We start from the raw sequence: 20,530 nt of genomic DNA, 5'->3' as shown, positions 1-20,530 counted from the left end.
CAGGAAGGGTCCATTCACCCTGCCAGTCTTAGGGCCAGAGAAGGGGAGGGGAACTTGCTTTTTCAGTTATCTGCTCAATCCACCTTTCTTCTTTTTGGCTTCTGCATTGATGAGAAAGATGAGGAAAAATAATTTTCATGAGTACAATTTGGTAAACTTGAGGGACCAAAGCCCCAAGGTTCCCCATGAATGAAGGGTGTCCCAGTTGCCAAGCAGACAGCAGCTTTGGGATTCTGTGCTGCCCAGTCATGGAGCTGGTGTATGCAGAGCGAGCTGTAGCACACTCTCATTTCCTAGCATGCTTTTGTCAATAGTTAAGCAAGAGGCTTGGTATAGATTTCAGCACAGAGTTTAATCTTTGTCCCTTATGGCCTTGTGTATCTTTATGATGGAAAATGATTTCACAGCTTGCAATTTTTTTCTTCTGTGCTGATCATAGTGGAGAGCCATATAATATATTACTTCAATACTCAAATAGGTGCAAGTGTTGCAAGGGACACAACCTTATATACCTCTGTAAAAAAAACATGATAGGTGCCCTTGGGACTGCTGGTCTTTGCATGAGTAACAAGTGAATGAGTAACAACAAGTTTTCAGTATTACTTAAAAGTAAAGTTCACTGGTCAGTCTTCAAATAATTAGCAACTCTCTTCTCTACAAACGCAGAAAAAAGTGACCTTTTCCAACAAGGCATAAGCTGTTTTTCTCCACCTCAAATCATCCCCTGGAATAATTGGATCAGCTTTGCCCACCGGCAGACCTTTTATCTTCTATGAATCAACATGGAAAGGAATCTTAAGAATGTTTTGGTCATTTCTTTTGGATTTTTACTTCTCTTTACTGCTTACTCAGGACTCCAGAGCCTACAGGTAAGAGGGGCATCTCCCATAGGCTATCAGGACAGCTGGTCTGGAAGGGCATCAGGCCAACTGGTAGTGTGAAATACATCAGTCTTTCCATGCTGTCTGTGAGGAAGGCATGCACAGTATTTTTTATAAGGTGGGTTAGAACATTAACTTGCTGCAGGTTACTATTCTTCACCCAGATCTGCAGCATTTACTAAATATTTCATTCTAGTATTTCTCAAATAGCTTGCATACTTGTGTCATGCTACTACTCTAGATCCACAAAATTTGTTTCAATGGAAACAGAAAACAAAATTAACCTGAGATGACTTTTCTCAAAAAAAGATATTGCCAAATGGAAAACAATTCAGTTTCTGGAAATGATTTGTTTTGAATATTTCTAAATTGCTGAGATTTTATAATAATTATTATTGCACAGCAATGTGAAATTATTAAAAATTATGCCCAAACCATTAAATAGTTTAAGCATAAAATAATATAGTAATTTCTAGGCTCATGATATAACATAAGAGTAAAACATATTATTTTTTAATAAAGCAATTGTAGCTTTACTGGCATTAACATCCTAAAACATAGTAGCAGAGATGGGTTACTAGAATGACTTGAATACTCAGGTTACCATTAGAGCTCTCTTGCTCATTCAAAATAAAAGACTGAGGGTTTCTGTTGCTGTCTATGAATGCTTCTGAGTAGATAAACACAAGGAGAAACTTCTCAGCCTAAAAGGCTCTGCTGGTCTAGTGGCTGATAAATGAATAGAAGAAATTGACAAGCAACTTTAGGCAAGATATTAATGTATGACCATGATCACCTGTATTGAATTTTCCAACTGGAGTGGGAATCTCTATGCCTTAAAGGTGGAACTTGATACATAACAGGATGAACTTGTTTGCAATAATGACAGCTTGACCTCATTTCAGGAGGAGGTCTGTCCTTGTTCTGTACATCTCTCTTCTTTCCTTGAACAGCTTTTCTTTGCTGGCATTGTCAGATTCTGAACTCAGGACTGTTCTGCAAAAACAGTCCCAAAACTGGTTGGAGGTATTGTGAGTTGGGGAGACTGATAATGCAGAGGAAGATAAACCCTTGAAGCTGCAAGTCAGTCCCTCCATCAGAAACAGCTGGTGCTGATAACAGCAAGGCTGTGAGTTCAGTGCCCATACAGCCATTTACTTCAGAGTGGGACTTGATGATCCTGTGGGTCCCTTCCAACTCAGAATATTCTGTGAACCTGTGCATCTGTAACTGGAATATTAAAAATTTTCATAATTAATTTCAATATTTCACTACTCAGACCCCCCTCGCCCCAACAATAACAACAACAAAAACCCACAAAAAACCTAAAAAACAAACAAACAAACAAAAACCACAAAAAAAAAACCCAAACCCAAACCAAAACAAGACCAAAACAAAACCAAAAAACCCCAGACAGTAAAAATCATATGATTGTGGAAGCCTGGCTTTTAATTTTTGGAAATTGTAGATGACAAAACCAGGCATGTGATATTTCAAGAATAAGACCTCTGAGATCAGGAAGCCTCTTTGCCTGTTTACAAAACAACTATTCCAATTATCAAATGCCTTGGCCCTGCTCTAACAGAGACTGTCCTCACCTCACTGTCCTGGTACCTGGCTATCTCCAAGCGTGCTGCATGACTGCCACCAAGGTCCTGCATGGCCAGATTGCACAGCCACTGCAGGCTTGGAAAGTGTTCCATGAAGCCACCAACAGCTTCATTCCCCTACAACGCTCTCCAGTGCCACCCCCTCAGCATCCAGTCCCCCTTCCAAAATCATGCTGAAGCATATCACCTATTAATCAAAACAATCAAGAAAACATTGCTAAGCAGCACAGAATTGCAGAATTATTTGGCTGGAAAGGACCTTAAAGATCATCTCATTCCAACCCTCCACCATGGGCAAGGACACCTTCCACTAAACCAGGTTGCTCAAAGCTCCATCCAGTCTGGGCTTGAACATCTCCAAGGATGGAGTATCCACAGATTTTCTGGACAACCTCCTCCAATGCCTCACCACCCTCACAGTAAAGATTTTCTTTCTAATATCTACCATAAATCTCTCTTTTAGTTTAAAACTATTGCCCTTTCTTGGCCTCTGACTATCTGCCCTTGTGAAAAGTCACATCCTCCCTATTTAAGGTCCCCTTTGAGTACTGAAAGGCTGCAGTGAGGTCTTCCTGGAGTCTTCTCTTCTCCTGGCTGAACAATCCCAACTCTCTCAGCCTGTCTAGGAGAGGTGGCCCATCCCTCTGATCATCTTCATGGCCCTCCTCTCCAACAGGTGCATGTCCTTCCTGTGCCAGGGACCCCAAAACTGGATGCAGTGCTTCAGATGCGGACTCACCAGAGCAGAGTAGAGGGGGAGATCACTTCCCTTGCCCTGCTGGTCACACTAATTTTGATGCAGCCCAGGATGCAGCTGGCCTTCTGGGCTGTGAGCACACACTGTTGCTCTTGTCCAGGTTCTCATGCACAGAATTCTCAAGTCCTCCCCTGTAGGGCTACTCTCAATGTGTTCTCCTCCCAGTCTGTACTCATGTCTGGGATTGCCTTGACCCAGGGGTAGCACCTTGAATTTGGACTTCTTGATCCTCATTAGGTTCGCATGGACCCATTTTTCAGGCTTGTCCAGGTCTCCCAAACTGATCTTCTCATTTCAACTTTCAGAGCATCAAGACAAGAGGATAACTATTTTGAGCATAAAACTATAAAACCTGGTTAAATCAGTAAAATCTATTCCTTCTTTGTGAAAATGTATGTGAATCAGTTACTTCCAACTACTAAGGGCCACTGCAAGCCTAGTAGGATATTTGGACCTTGACCTCTGAAAATTTTAGAAATTTTTTTTTAGAAATCTTTCTTAAAGCAAAGAATCTCCCAGTATTGCTATGCCAGCCCTTGTAGTGCAGATCTGAGAATATTCCTGCCCGAGACAACAAATGAAGGCCAAGAAAAGAGGTTATCTTTAATTCAACTTGCTTTCAAAGAGAAACTCAAACAAATAACATTAAATAATCTAAAGAATGACTTACCAAAGCTTTGAATCTGGGCAATCCTCACCTGGTATTGTATCATGTTTTCATAAATGGTCTAACATTTTGAAGAAATTTCCAAGTCCATAATAAGGCTGTTTTGGGGAAATGAGACAGCAATACCCAGCCCCAGATGCTATGTCTCTTTATTTCTGCCCAAAGCCACTCTCTGTACACTGTCTAGTAATATGTACCTGTGGTAAAATTTGTCTCAGTTGCTGTTTTTGTCCCTGCAGAGCAGTCTCAACGCAGAAGAAGGCCTGGGTGTTGCTTCCCTAAGTGTTCTGTATGCTGCACTCACCTTATCATCCATGTTCCTGCCTCCAATCATCATCAAGAAGCTGGGCTGCAAGTGGACCATTGCAGTCTCTATGTGCTGCTATGTCGCCTACTCCTTAGGGAACTTCTATGCTAGCTGGTAGGATTGAAATCCTTTAACCCTCTCTGTTGTGTTCAAACAAAATATGTAAGGGCAAAGTTCTTTCTTCTTTTTCTTCTCCATTCCTACTCTAACTCTGTGTTGCAGAGTAGAAAGTTGGATGCCAAAGGTGCTACTTGGAACAAATTGATATAAATAAATCCAGTTTTAGGTGGACCAGAGAGGTGAAAAGTTGCAAAGAGTCAGAATGAATACATCCATCTACTCACCTGAAGTTGCTTCTCTAACTCATGTTTGTAGCAGAGATTCCCCTTTGGGGGAAAAAAATCAGGAGTTTAATTTAAAAGTCAAAAGACTTTTAGGGTTGTTTTTGAAAAGGTTGAAGGGAGGACTGTCTTCCAGCCAGTAGCTCTGGGAGAAGAGGACTACAAGAGAAGGCTAACTCCTGCCTAGCTCTTTCTAAGGGTGGATGACCAACTTCTGCTCTCCAGTGACAAGGGCTGCAAGTCTGTAGGGGAAAGTTGTCAATATCCATCTTCTGAAGTGCATGTGCAATTTAGTTCTCAGTTTAACATAGTTTAACTTATGAGAAGTTATGGCACATGAGCACAGACCCAGCCAGCCTGGCCTAGGCCTGGTCCCTGCCCAGACCTGCATATGCTTGCACAGCCTAAACTTCACAAGGTTAGCCTTCTCTTGATTCCATGTAACAGATTTATTATATCATAAAAAGGATAAATCTATTTCTTTGATGTCTATTTTTGCTGCTGGATCTTTGGGCAAATGATTATTATGCTAATGGCAACAGCTATGCTAAATAAAGTGTTCTTTGGCAGGTACACACTTATCCCTACCTCTATGATCCTGGGTTTAGGAGGAGCACCACTCTGGTCTGCCAAATGCACTTACCTCACTATTGCTGGTACTTTGTATGCTGAGAAAGCAGGAAAAAGTGCTAGAGACATTATCAACCAATACTTTGGGATCTTCTTTCTGGTGTTTCAGACTTCCGGCGTCTGGGGAAATCTTATCTCATCCTTGATACTTAGCCAATCTTCAAACCAAGGTAAAATGTATTTAAAATTTTGGCACTTCTTTCTATAAACATCAACTAGTTCTAGATAGATGAGAGGTAGGTTCCTGCAGCTGAGCTTTCATAGTCAGTGGAAACAGGCACTTCAGATGAGAGTTAGCCCATCTGAGGATAGATATGTGAAATAGATGAGATAAATTTCTCTCTGAAAGTGACTATTTTCTATCAAAAATCAGCCATAAAGAGAGTTCAGACAAATAGCTAAAAAATAGAACTCTATTGAATTCTGTTTGAATTCTACTCCTGGATTGCAAAGCATAGATAGGCTGCAGGCAGTGACAGTACTTCACATCTGACTTCTGTTAAAAGTGGTTTAAAACAAAAGGCAAAATACTGGACCAACCTTTTTGCAAAGCTTGTAGTATTGGGTTAATTTGCTGTTATGCATTCAAAATTAGTCAGACTGGTTGCTGGGCTTGCTGAAAATGAGTGCTGTACAGAGCTGTCAAGAAGAAATAGCAGTAGCTGTTGGCAGGAGCCTGTGTGCCAGGGCTCCTCTGCTGTATTTCAGGCTCAGACAGCAGATGCCAATGTAGCTTGAAGAAATCACTCAGCAGCAGTGCCCTCATTTCCCATGCATATAATTGGTGTCAATTTTAAAAGGGTAGTTGTGAAGATAAATTAATATTTGGATGCCACCTTACAGATTCAAAATGCTGTGGTGTCTTATCATTGCAGTCTCCTGCATATTCCACATCCTGTCAAAATCAAAACAGGGTTGTTCTCCAGACATGGAGAGAACTTTCCATATACACTGCTACTATGAGTAGCAAGAAGTTACCTCTTTCCTGTCTCAGTTAAGCAGTATGTCCTCTGAAGAGTTCTGAAATAGCTACTAGGTTAAAGCTAAATGTCAGGAAGCTGGCATCAGGTTTTAATCTTTGAATCCTTGGATTTATGGCAAAGTAGTTGTCACAAGGTGTGATACTTACCTAGAATCATCCTTCCTTTAAACCTCAGTAACTGTAGGTGAAGCACCATTAAAGCAGAATGCTGGCAGACCTTTTCAAGTGCAGTGGAGCCCTGCTGACCTGATCCCAGAGCCACACAATATCTCTGGAGGGAATGTCTGTTCTGATTTCACTTGCAGGGTAGAGGCAGTGGTGCAGCTGTGGGGTCTGTACAGACTCCAACCATTTGACTCTCCTCTGGTTTTTTGGTCTTGTAAATCCCTTCCTAGTTTTACTTTTGAGGATGTTCCTCCAAATTTAAAAGATGCTTATTTTTTTATCTATTGCATGGAATCTCAGAAAAATCTGTGTTCCTGTGAGCAGCTCTCAAAGCCAAAGGCTTTGCACATCTTCACGGCAGTGATGAGCAGTTATAACATAAGTTTCTCTACTGTGCCTTCTCAGTGGTACACAGCTTTAATCTAGAGGGAACTTCTTTGCTGGGGCAAGGGGGTAAGAAGCTCATGCAATTCTTTTTCTCTCCTCTGTGGCTTGTGCAAAGGCACCCATTCATATTTTCATGTACTTAAAATGTGCTGTTTCGCTGAGCAGTAGGAAAGATATAGTATGTATTTGGAGAATAAAAATGGATAAAATTCAGACATGTACCTACTGTAGACACATTGCCTGCATCACTGCATCCAGGCACAGCAAGGCAAAGTTACACCATATGGTAATACCAAAACCAAAGACAGTAATCAGTGTAGATTTCAAGAGTCATCCTTCCTCACTCACGAATATTACAGTTTTAATTCAAAAGAAACAGTGCAAACCCTGCCTTGCACTTGCATATGACTAATTACATGTGCAGCTTCATCTTCAGATGATGCAGGAACAGATAAAAAACTTCTTTTACACATTTCCACACTTCATTCATGTGACTCACCTTTTGCATGTGGCAATTTGCTGAAGGTCTGTTTGTCTGTTTTTTGCTGAAGGTCTGTAGTAGTAGTAGACTATAGTAGGTAATGATTTTCTTTACATTACTACATTTTATTTTATGTTGAACCTAAAGTTGTTTATGAAGCTGGTCAGACAGCTGATTCACATCACAGCAACTTTGATGGGAAGCAATGAGGAAAAACACACTAAAAGTAGTTACACAATAAGCTTAATTGAAAAATTATGGATCAGCTCTTCCTTAAGGAATCAGCCAAGGTACAGCTGTATTGCCCTTTATAGTGCTTGGACCACAGACAAATTCTGCAGTGAAAGCACTAAAATTATTGTGTGGGCTTTGGATCTTCCTCCTCCAGGAGACAGTTTATTCAGGCTTACACTTTGGGTTAGCCTTCATTCTTTACTAAGAGGGTACTGGAGGAAGTGGGCACAGTGTGCTTGTGACAGTGTGAGTACATGTGTGTTTGTGGCTCTGACATATGCCCTGCACAAAAGTGATAGGACTGCACAAAGCAAAGGTCTTACTGCAAACCCTGCTGAACTGTTAGTTTCAAGTGTGTTCTTAGAAAGTCATAAAGGCAGTAGTAAAACAATAAAGTCAGGAAAAGTAGGCTGCTTGGAAGACTGCAATACTGTGTAATAATAATTTGAATTTATATTAAAAAAATGTTTTGAGGTGGTTTCTGTTCCTTTAACATATACAGAAATTATCTGGAGAGGAAAATGCAGGGTGGCTGTAAGAACTGAAGTCCATCAGTCCTTTGCTGGTGTAAACTTAGAGACCTATCTCATGAAGTATTATGAATAAGATGTAAAAATATATACTCAAACTTTGAATACTGCAAATTGAGCTTGGATTCAAATTTCAGCTCTAACTTTAGTCCCTGTCCTCATGTAACCATTAATTCAGTGTTCAGTGTCTCCTTTGTTTCTCTTAAACCAAAATTTGTGTGTGTTAAATGGGGATTCTGAAGTTAAATATCTCTACTCAGGAAAGACTTGAAACCAGGACCAATCACTAAGCACTGGATTCCTTACATTCTCATATCCTGACACATAGTGTGGACTTAGCTGATCTCTTCACTGACCTGCCTTTCATTTGGTTCTTAATTAGGGGAGATCTCAGAAGAAGACCTGGAATGCTGTGGAGCGTATGACTGCCTGACTGATACCACTAACAGCACTGGGTCAGAAAGACCCTCCGACTCCTTAATCTACACACTGTTAGGGGTCTATAGTGGTGAGTGATCCACACAATCTTTAATCACTATCACTGGTGGAAAGCCTAGTACTAGTGGAATCTAGTATGGCTTTACAAATGAAGATTCTGACTTTCTCCTTCAATCCAATTTGCTAAAGGAAAATGAGATATGTGAGACCTATAAACAATTCCTTCCTAAATAGTTCTAATGCTTTATGCCAGAGCTGTATCATTTTTATCTAAAGGAGAAAGATATTCTCTACATTTTTCACCTGGAATAAAGCTGAAGTCCAGTGTGGTAACTCAGATTCAACCAGGCAAATTGGCATATCTCCCATTTAGTAACTACAGCTGCTATAGACCTTCCTTGCACAAGACTAGAAAAGAATTAAATACAGGGAAGCTGATGCCATTAAAAGAGAAAATAGATGTGCAAGGATTAACTGAGTGAGGAAAAGTTCCAAAAAGTATCCCACTCAAAAGAAGTTATTCTCTGGATAAAGGAAAGTATCTGGTAAGGCAATGTGCACCTTAGCTCTGTCAAAATATTTTTAGTCTCTGAACGTAGAGGTAGTCTCTGTGCTGAGACAAAAACATAGAATTTGCCATACACTCCAATAGAGTGTATGTGATCCAGGCAGGGCCAGGTCTCAGTGCACAAGGGCATTGCAGAAAACTCTTCCTCTGTCCCCATCCTCCATTCCTAATTGGTGAGAAAGTGTAAAAGATATGCCCCCACTCTTCTCCCAGAATATACTGGAGCTGATGACTTTCTGCTCAAGGCATGTTTGTCTGTAAAGTTTAAATTTAAATTTGATGACTAACATATACAGCACTTCCTTAGGCTTTGTGCATGCAAAGTGAATGCAACCCTGCTTCCTCCTGACCCTGCGTCACTGGGGTTTCGTTTTTCTTTGAAGCTCTTAATAAAAGAGATGTCTTTTCTTACCTCAAGGGAGAGTAACTGGCTAAATATTTCATTCACAGACATTTTTAAAATGTGTCCTCTATTTGATGGCTGAATGCTTGTTTTACCCAGCTTGGGGGGAGACAATAATGGATAACTCTTCTGCTGTTTTACTTTCTCAAGGTCTGTGAATGTTTCTAGTTATGGTCATACCAACCACTGTTAAGCCATGCCATTATCTCCTACAATTGTTCTTGATTCATTTAACATATTTGTTATATATATTTTTCCTGAAAATGTGGATGTCCTGCTCTCATCCATATAAGTCCAGCAAATAGTCCATAAATACTAATAAACACTGGCAGAACCACTAATGACTTGAATCACAAAGGATTTACAGCTCAGCCAGAGTGGGGAACCAGTACACTAGAGAAATTCTAGGAGACATGGATGAAAAATAATAAGCAATAAAAAAATGAGGCAATTTATTGTAAATCCGCTGATGTATTTGGATATTAAAAGTTCACAGTAGAGACAATATCCATAAACATATTATAGGAGCACATTAAATAAGCAAAGTGGGTGGAAAGAGGTGTCCAGTTCTCATCTTACTCTGAACTGTAGCTCTTTCCATGGATGGAATTCTAGTCAGCATAAGTGAGGAAACATTATCATGCCCTGCATCCTTAATGAAGCAATCAGTTGTGAATCTGTGGTTGTCTCATGTGTATTATGAGGCATGGTTGCCTTCTCGATAACATGAAAAAAATTGTTTTGATTCACTACACAAGCAATAAATCTAGACTGATACAGGCATGATCATTTTCTGATTAACTACTCCATATATTCTTTTATATGCTGCTTCTGCTTGGAAATTATAGGTTTGAAGCTGTAACTTCCATCTTTTCAAGTTAACTAGAGCTGTTCGCTATCACCTTCAAAACAGCATATATTCCATACTCAAAGCATGGTTCTGAGCCAAAAAAAAAAAAAAAAAAAAAGGCACAACATATACTGGGTTTCAAGAGAGCATTTATTATTCTTTCCATGTATTTGAAAGAAGAGCCCTGCTAGCCATGAAAACCTTGGCACTGGAAGTGAGCACTCCTCTCTCTTGTTGATTTAAAGCCTTCTGATAGCTCCTGAGGGAGGGAGCTGTTTCTGGCCAGCTCCCATGGCCGTGGCCCTGGCCGCCCTGGCAGGGTGAGCCGTCACCCTCTGCGGCCGTGCACCGGCGGCTGTCACAACAGCCCAGCCACAGCTGAGCTGAGGGGATTTGCCAGTGCACAGCTGTATGCAGAAGATGTGAATGTAGATCAGGCCTTCTTGTTTATACAGAAATGGCCTTTACACTGAAGCGGAATCTGAGGCAGCTGCCAAAATACCCCACAGAGAGCTAAGCACCAAGTCAGAGCAGTAACAGCAGCAAGCAACTTCCCATCATTCTTTCAGCATTCCTCAGTTTTTCATGAACTTTTTGTTTTGCTTTTTTTTGCAGCTAGTGGTGTGCTAGCCGTGTTGCTGGTTATTATATTTCTGGACCAGATCAAATCTGACCAAGCAGAGACTGAGAAAGAAAAAACACCCTTTTGGTCTACGTTCCTAGCAACTTTACGGCATCTTAAAGATAAAAGACAGTGTCTTCTAATCCCTCTGACAATGTACAGTGGGTTTGAACAGGCATTTCTTAGTGGTGACTTCTCAAAGGTATGCATGTAAATGAAAATATATTTCTGTCTCATTTTTTTGTGCTGTTGCATCTTATTATTACATCTGATCAATATTTACTTGTCAAATGAAGATGTTTTTAATGATGATTTGTGGATTATAAAATTACTGCTTGCTTCTACATTAATGACCTCTGAGTGACATCTTCAAACATCAGTAAATATGTCCCTTGGAACAGCCTCAAAAATAATGCAGTAGAGAGCTTAACTCACCAGTGGAGGCCGCAGCAGAGAGCTACAGGTCCAAACTCTTCATCTTGTGGTAAATAACAAACTGGGAGAAAAGCCAGAAGCCAGCAAAGCTTTCATATCTTCCTTCCTCTTCTGGTTTCCCTAGAGCCTGTATAAATGCAAGTCAGCACACATTCCACATATTTTATTTTGACAACCTTTACAGTAAGAGGGCAAGTCCTCAGCATGGCTGGCTGAAAGCCCTCACCACTCACTCCTGCAGCAGGTCCAGAGCCTGACAGATTGAAGGGATTCAAACCACCTCTGATCCTCCAGTTTCTCAACAAACCTAGACATGCAGCAGGTGTGTTCTCCTGGCATTTGTTGAGAAAGCCTCAAAAGAAAGAGGACAACCTTCCTGAGCTGCTTCTTTCATGCTTAAGGCTTTCAAACCTTGTAAATAAATCAGATGGAACGGTGCACTTGTTGCTGTGCTGGAACAGACTGAAAGGGGCACTCCATAGCAACCTCCACTGGTTATATGCTCTTATAGAAGAGGCTCTCTTATTTTTTGGGAGCTGCTCTGTCATGACCATAGTGTCAATCATCAATTTTCATCTCTTGGGCTACCATGGGAAGGGCAGAAAATTCTTAGTGCTACTTCCAGGACTTTTATTTGTACAATTAAATTTGTATTTGTACAGGAAGCAGTGCTCAGATTTGTTCTGCTTGTTATTCCCCTGTTTGCATGGCATCAGTCTGATTGGGAACTGGGATAGCAAAGTTGCCCCTGAAGGCCAGCTATGTCAATGCAGCAGAGACTTGTCAGCAAACTCTCTAGCAGTGCTCCTTTTATCTCATCCATGCTGGCTATTTACCAAACACTCAGGCTAAGATACCTGAACTTTAGCCGTTTATTTTTATCAAAGAAAATGTGACACCACTATCCCTTCTCTTCCAGAGTTTTGTGACCTGTGCCCTGGGGATACAGTATGTTGGCTATATGATGATCTGCTTTGCAGGTATAAATTCCCTCTGCTCTCTGCTCTTTGGAAAGATCTCCCAGTTCACAGGTAGAAAACTTCTATTTGCATTAGGTATGTAAACATTTCTTGAATGACTGATCACCACATGTAATCAAATCCTCTACTCCCTCTTTTGCATGTACAAAGGGATAGCTTGCTGTCAGCTATCAATTAAAGCCAAAGTCAGTCTAGAGGCAGGCTTCACAAACTTCACTCATGAGAAGAGAGGCAGCTCAGCTCACAGTTAAGCATTGTATTGCTGTCTTTGCCTTACATCACTTTGCTGGTGATGTAAGTTCAGCCTGCTTTGGAGGGCTCTATCTGGGCAGAAAGTGTCCTATAGCTTTGATGCAGCCAATGACAAATGATCTTACCATGCAGATGTTGAGACTTGCACTATCATAAGTAGGATTTCTCCACTGGGCTGAAACCTCCTCACCCTTATGGAGTGAAAGCAAGTCACTGTTGACCTGAGTCTCAGGAAATTACAAACTTGGAAATTTCAGTGAAATTTCAGGAAGCTTTTTAAAAGTTGGCCTGTTGTCCTTTTTAGTACTTGTTCTATAGGGAGAAAAGTAGAAGAAAGCCATGTATCAGGCTAGAATAACTTAAGGGCTTGTGTATGGGACAGTAATTTTCATGTTGCCTTGAGAAAAGATTTGCATATTTAAGAACATCTCCCCCTCCAGAGAACATTGTTCTAATGAGTAATGGAGGCGTTAAAAAAATACCAAGAAATATATCTTTTGTGGCTCTGTATGCATTATGCATACGGAAGTGGACTAATACCCTTTTTCCACTATGCAATAATTTGTATTATTAGTAACATCACTGATAGATCAATATGCATCAAGACATTCTAGCCATTTTGTCCACAGGAAATTTTAAACCTGGACAAGGAAGAAGAAATTTAGAGCACTTTCTGTTATGGTCACTAGCTCAAAGATTCTTCTGTCTGTTCTAGGTGCGTGTCTCAGTCTATAAAACTCAGATATAAAAAAACCCCAAAAAATCAAAAACCAAAACCACTATATAGTAGCAATAAACAATTAAATCTCCCCCAGAACTGTAGTGGTAGAAATGGAACACCTCTGAACCTCTCAATTCTGTTTAGTGGTCATTTTACTCAACCTGTGAATGTGCACCTGTGGGGGAAAAAAATCTGTGACTCATTTACAAACCACTTTTCAAAATAAAGACCCAAAGCCACCTTCTAGAAGTCCTTAATTGTCCCCTCTGTCCCCCTTCTACTCTCCTTGTCTTAAATGAGGTTTTCTAAATGAAAACTTCATTTAAGACACGGAGAGCAGAAGGGTGTTTGCTCCGCCTTCCCACACGCCTCACATGGTGACTGCAAGCCTTTCAGAAGCTCCTTCTCCTACTCAGTGGTTCGTGTCCTTTGGGCTGCAACCATACCAGCACTGAGCATCTCTCAGCTCAGGACCCTGCTCAGAATTATGAATTAGACACTGTCAAAGGCCTGCATTGTCTTGTGTTTCATGTGATATCAGCTCAGTCAGCACAAAGCTCAATGAACCAGAAAGATTTTAAGATTGCCTTGTGCTTTGGTGAGGGTGGAATAAAAAAGTGTTATCTACCACAATCTGTCCTGATTAAAATTGCATCTATATTTCTCTTCTTTATTTCCTTCTAAATCAACAGCTGCAGTTCTGAACACAAGCTGTATAATAACAGTACTGCTCTGGAAACCTGATCCCAAGCAGCTTGCTGTGTTTTTTGTAATCCCTGGTCTTTGGGGTGTATCTGATGCTGTTTGGCAAACACAAACTAATGGTAAGTCCTGGTGGCAATGAAATGTATTCTCTCAAGATATAAAAGTCTGCATGTTTGAATCTATGAAAAAATGCTGCATAACAATGATAATGCTTTCAGAGAGCAGCTAAAAAAGTGTTGACTCATTGGAAAGCAGAAGAAATAGAAAAAGTTGGGAGTAAGAATGCAAATACTCATTGAGCCAATTTTTCCAAGATGAAGAGAGAAGAATACTGCAGAGGATGGTAATGGATATTCAGAATAAATATTCTGGAGGAGTACAAGTATTTCAAAGTAATTTAGAAACTAAGAAGAACTATACATTTAGTCTGTCTTTCGCAATAAAGGAGAGCACTCTGGATAAAAATTAACTCAAAGCTCAGCAACAAAAGAAGCAGAAAATTGTCTGTTAGGAGATATTGGAAAAAATGTAGGAGAAAACCACAGAAAGCAATATTATGTAGCCAAGTAACTTCATACAGCTCTGATTTACTTCATTTCAAAACTCATAATCCAGTGTGATAACGCATAAGTAGGCAATAAAAAGGAGCAAGGTCATGGGGCACTTTTCCTTGAAGGAAGACTAAAAAGCTAGAAATCTTTAGCCTGGACAAGAGGTAAGTATGGAAAGCAGTCAGTAAGGTAATTAATTTTATGGAGAAGGTGACTTGACATTAATGATATCTCCTAAAAGCAGGACTAGTGGCACTAGATAAAGCTATCAGGCAGAAGCCTGTATAGAAATCAAAATGAATATTATTTCTCACGCAATGCAAAAACAAAGTATGGAATTCATTGCCAAAACTTTAAGCTGGAATTATATCACATTGTTACAAAATCACTTCAGGGGAAAGTGCTCCTCTGGACACACATGAGGTTATGTGTCTTGGCCTTCCTTCCTCTGATCCCTTTGGTTGTTTTAGGGCCTTAGAAGATTTCACCCACTAGATAAAGTGGCATGTTCCTACTAGACAGCCAGATGGAAAACATGGCAGTCCATTGCCTGGCACTGGTAGTGATCTCCTTTCAAACACATGTCCCTGCCTCTAGCACACAGGGGCCAGCATCCTTCTCTGCCCCTCCAGCAGCTCCAGCTCATATCCCCTAGAGGAGAGCTAGTACACACATCAAGGGACACCGTCTCACTATCTCACATCCTTACCAGAGGCTTGTGCCTTAGATAAAAATTTTAAACCAGTGCTCTTAGTAATACTTAGAGCCATGGAAGGAGAACATCAGTGGGGATTTGCTCTCTCTTAAGCAAAGCTGTTCATTCATTTCCTGCTTCTTCAGCCACAGTCATTTTGACTGCTCTGTGAGTTTTTTCCTAACACTTTTGAGAACTCATCTTAGTCTTCCACTGGGATAAAGGACCTGTCCTTTGTCCTGCTTCCATCTTATCCAGAAAGCCTTGTCCTTGGATATTGTGCTTCTTTCAGAATCACAGTGGGGTTAGGGATGGAAAGGACCTCTGGACTTCATCTGCCTTGCTCAAGCAGGGCCATCTGGGCACAGCCACTCTCTCAGGACCATGCCCAGGGACCCTTTGATATTTTCTAGAGAAGGACACTCCACATCCTCTCTGGGAAACCTGTGGCAGTGCTCAGTCACCCTCATAGTAAAAAAAATTCCTGATGTTCAGAGGAAACCACATGTATTTCAATTTATGCCCATCTCCTCTTGCCCACTTTTCTTGGACACCACTGAAAAGAGCTGGGCTTTGTACCCCCTCTTCTAGCATTTACATACATTTGAAATGTCCTTGAGGAGCATGCTTCCTCAGTAAGGTCCCTGCATGACTGACAAAAAAGCAGCTGATGCCCACATTAGGGAAGAAAGAGGTAAGTACAGAGGACTTGAGTATTAGAGAAGGTGGCTGAAAAGTGACTGTAGAATCCAAACCCCCAAATGAGGCAAAAACAATGGACAATGCTTCATGCTTACTTGATGCTGAGTGAGCTCTGCAGCTATGTGACTGGATTAATCTCTATTTACAGCACTGTTTCAGGTCATCTCCATTCCCAGATTCCTGCGAGATACTTGTGAAAATTTCACATTTGTGTGAAAACTTTCACATTTGGAAAACACCCAAATGTTCTTTTTGTCTTGCGTAGTGATTTTTTTTTTGGTCTGTACCTTACTCAGCTGTTTCACAGCTCCCATTTATAAAATTACACAAAGTTCACTTTGTCACATTGTCACAATGAAACATCAAGTGATGACATGAAAGTGATGAATAGAGAGGTGCAGCGACACTACCCCACAATGCTGCATCCCAGAATAGGATCTTCAGTTTTACATACCCACATAGGACTGAATGTCTTCTCGCCTTCAAAAGTTTTATAGAGATATGCCTCACATAAGAAATTCCCAGCACCAAAGACTATGAGGTGAGATAAGACCTCCAAAATAACATTGGGTTACAAGGTCTGTGGTCCTTCCTTTGCTGAAGTCCCATGAGTGCTGCTTGGGCGCCAGTAGATGAACCAGTGAATACATAAATGGCACAGTGCCACGTACTTCAGGCATTCTTTGGTTTGCTTTGTGCTCCTGTGGATATTTGATACTCGAGTACCCCCTAGAGGAGATGTAGGCTCACAGTGGATGAGTCACTTCATCTTAGAAAGTTTTCCTGACATGTTTTTGTTTGTGTGGGGGGGCTCTCACTTATTTCCAATGAAAGCAACTTCATTTCAGAGCATGTAGTGCTCTTTCTTACCTAACTTGAGCACAGATGCTGATATTGCCCACTGACAAAAATTGTACCTGGGACATAACAATTGTGTAGCATGGAACTATCAGGTGGACTACAGTAAAACCAAGTTCTTTCCAGGCTGATTTGTGTCTTTAGAAAGAATATTAGTCTAAAGAGTTTATAAACCCGGACTCAAATAATTTCTAGCAGTCCTGTTATATACTCATGCCTACTAGTACCAGGGGAATGAGTAGGAGAACAGGCAGTGGCAAAAACCCAGGAAAATTTCCATGGAAGTGAAATCTGAAAATTCAGAACTAGCAGTCTCTTCACTCACTCAGCCCAGCAGGTCCTGCTGAAGATCATCCAGGCAATTTGCTTCAAAATAGCAAACATGTACCAGCTGAAAACCAGAGAACCTTTTGACATAGAACTGCCATGGCATTAGAAACCTTCCTAATATCTTTCTAGAAGATAACACTGGGCATATCAGGAAATTAATACGAACAATTTGTACTTTTTTTATTTATTAGGCAAAACTATGAAGGGTTATAATATCTACACTCCACTCAACCAGTTTAATGAACTAAGTGCATCTTGTGATGCACTTGTCCAGATTTTCCATCATGCCTAAATTGAAACAATTCAGTAAATGTCATCTTGCAGTCATCAGGACACATAAGCTTTTCATACAGATGAAGTCTCCCCCTACTTAACAAAACTGAAGGGGTAGCCAAATCTACTCAGATTTTTCAAAGAACTTTGCATTCCTCTTTGCCTTTTGGCTGAATGGACATATTTCAAACAGATGTGTTGTTAGACAAGTGGGTGAAAAGAGTCAAAGTTCATTATATTCTTCTTCCCTCTGCACACACCATGTCTGAATGAGAGTAAATGTCCTGTTCTTTGTCACTGCTGATGCTAGCTCAGCAGCCAGAGGAAAGCAAACTCTCTGCCCTTCCCTGTGTGCTTCACTAGTCAGACCTGGAGGCTGGAATCCCTCCCTGGATCCCAGTGGTGGGTGTGCAACTGACTGAGCTCATTGGGACCTTCCCAACTGCATTAGGACGATCACTTGAACTGAGTCTCAATATCAAGTAAGTTTTCCAGTTGCTGCATCGAAGTTCTGTATGCATCAAGGATATTCTATTCTATCAAGGATTCTGTATGCATCAAGGATTTCTATTCTATTCTATTCTAAGGCTAACCCATCCATGAGATGAAAATTTGAAAAACTGGTTGATTAAGAGAGACATGTCTTACTTGCACACTTAATCTGGGCCTATGTTGTGAAAGCTTGTAGGGATTTGGTATGAGCTTATCAATAGTTATACATAGAGACTCTACAATGTCAATGTCTGCTTTTTCTCCTTACTTACTTGTTCATCAGTGCAAAACCCTTGATTTTTGTAGCTAATAATTTGAAAAAAGAAGTCATGCCATCTTCATTAGCTCACATCCTTTCTTCCTTATTCACATTTCTGTTCCCCTTTTCTTCCATGTTCTCTATTTTGTTGTGTTTGTTTTGCTAGTTCATTTGTTACAATTCACAGAAGCACAACAACTTTTTAAGACAAGGCTTGTATTTTCCTTTCTCTGACATTTATGAGGGAGTGTCTGTCTTCCCCATTGTGCTCTATTTATTCCCTTTGCAGAAAATATGTGGTTGCAGATTTAATCTTCACAAGACATGTTTTTCCTTCCTTTCTTCCTTCCTTCCAGCACTTTATGGCATTTTATTTGAGAAAAACAAGGAGGCTGCCTTTGCAAATTACCGTCTCTGGGAATCAGTTGGATTTGTCATCGCCTTTGCTTACAGCACCAAACTGCAAGTCTACATCAAAGCCTACATTGTACTGTCTGTGCTTGTGCTGTCCATGCTGACCTACGGAGCGGTGGAATACCTCGAGGCTAAGAGCTCCCCTGGGACACCTGCTGCTACAAAGAAGGAAAATGGGGGGCCCCACTCCCAGGAAACACACATGCAATCCAGCAGGGATTGGATTGAGTGATAGAGGCAAAGCAAACTGGCCAGCTCCTTACACGCATGTCTCCAAGGGTGCTCCAGTGTGTACTGTATCCAGAAAGAGAGTAAAGGAACAGAATTTCAAGGCCATTATAATGCAAATGTCTCAAGAGTAAAAACATCCTTTGACATCTCACCTTTATAAGGGAAGATTTATCTGACTTTACCCTTTCACACAGATGACCAACTAATTAATAAAGTCTTAAGAAATGTAAGCAAGATTCCTAAAGTCCTCACCTTTTTGTTTCTTTAGATAAGGTCTGGTGTATCTTTACAGTCAAACCACATGCAGAATGAAAGAGGCAACTGGGGTTGCTCAGTTGATTGCAATTAATACACATCATTTCATGGAACCATTAATTATAAAGATTTATGTTGCATTCTTTAACATCTGCTGTAAATTGCATCAGCCTATAGACTGGCTATATCTGCACACCACAGAATCAGCCAACCACTGAGTCCACACACCTGTCTCAGGTCAGCAGACAGCTGTGAGTCTGCCCATGTCATCCCTCTATCTCAGCACTCTTTGTCTTTTGATTTTCCTGTCTCAAAATTTTCTGTCACCACTTACAGCAGCTTCATCCTAAAAGAGATGCATTCTACAAGACAAAATACTTCAGTGGTTATGACCTTGCCCCGCTTTCCCATCCAGGGCCAGAGCTGTTTTCAAGATGAGCAGCCAGGCCATGGTGAGCATAAGAGTGCAAGTGACAGTGCAAGTCACAGAGAAATAGGGAGAAAAGGAGGATGGGCTTACACTGTAACCTACAGAGATCCACATGTATCCTGTAGTGGATCATCTCATTTCAACTTCTCTTTAGTTTTACCCATATTGTTTCTAGATATGGATTTTTGTGGTTTTACTGCAAAGAGAAGAGTCTTACAGTACAGTTACTGTGCAGTGTCCCTGCATCTTAATGAGAGAGCAATGTACAGACCTCACGTTCATTACTGGTAATGACACATTCAGATTCTCTGTGTGAGGCAGACAGCACCAAAGGAAGTGCAGACAAATGCTCTTCATGTCCAAGACTAGTGCTGCCTCTGGAAATAAACCACATGTAGCTAGCTAAGTTGTTGCCTGCCATGGAGATAACATTTGAAACTACTTCCTCTCAGCTACTAACCACAGCAGTAGGATGAGGCACCACACAGTGTGACAACAATAACACAATTTGTGTGACAAAAATCCCCAAATTGTTACGTCTTTTAAACAGCAACATACTTCATGCTACTTTACTGTCTTTCTTATATTTCTTGTTCCCAACCATCTGGACTCCCCTTCAGACTTCACGTGTTGATTCATAGCTTTTCACATGATGAGCTTTTTTCCAGGTCTCATACAATAAAGTAAAATTTATTATGTCCTGCAGAAGAGAAGGTGACAGGTGGGCTCCCTCACGTCTGCAGCTTTCTCTTGCACCTTTGCTCTGTCAGCTCAAAGTCATGCTGTTGATCTCTCTGTTGGAAATACAAATGGTAAAACTATTGTGGCTAAAGAATCCTGACAGCCTCCTATCTGCCCAGCATGCACAGATGGATATTCTAGGCTGCTGCTGATTTTCACCCCACACTGCTTCCCTCTCAAAAGAAACACAGCATCGGGTTTCGATGCATCTCTGAATCCTCCTCTGATTGTCTTTTACAAAGTGATGTTCAATGGCAAGCGAAGCAATGAGGACTTCTGAGGTCAACATCGTGATGGAAAACTCATCTGTGTGAATGTAATAACTTTTTATTTGTGACAACCCAACGCAGAAGT

At 40.8% G+C, this 20,530-nt stretch overlaps 1 protein-coding gene across 1 annotated transcript; it reads left to right on the top strand.

Annotated features, from left to right (window-relative positions):
* Positions 1-782: 782 nt before the first annotated feature.
* UNC93A (unc-93 homolog A) lies at positions 783-18,751 on the top strand. The gene is made up of 8 exons (XM_066546108.1): positions 783-869; positions 4,155-4,336; positions 5,134-5,363; positions 8,355-8,480; positions 10,847-11,055; positions 12,208-12,343; positions 13,934-14,065; positions 18,462-18,751. The coding sequence occupies exons 1-8, from the start codon at positions 783-785 to the stop codon at positions 18,749-18,751; spliced, it is 1,392 nt and encodes a 463-aa protein (XP_066402205.1).
* Positions 18,752-20,530: the final 1,779 nt, after the last annotated feature.

This window comes from Molothrus aeneus, chromosome 3 (genome assembly GCF_037042795.1).
Source record: "Molothrus aeneus isolate 106 chromosome 3, BPBGC_Maene_1.0, whole genome shotgun sequence".
In the NCBI taxonomy this organism is placed as follows: Eukaryota; Metazoa; Chordata; class Aves; order Passeriformes; family Icteridae; genus Molothrus; species Molothrus aeneus.
This window is presented reverse-complemented; position numbering and strand designations above follow the sequence as displayed.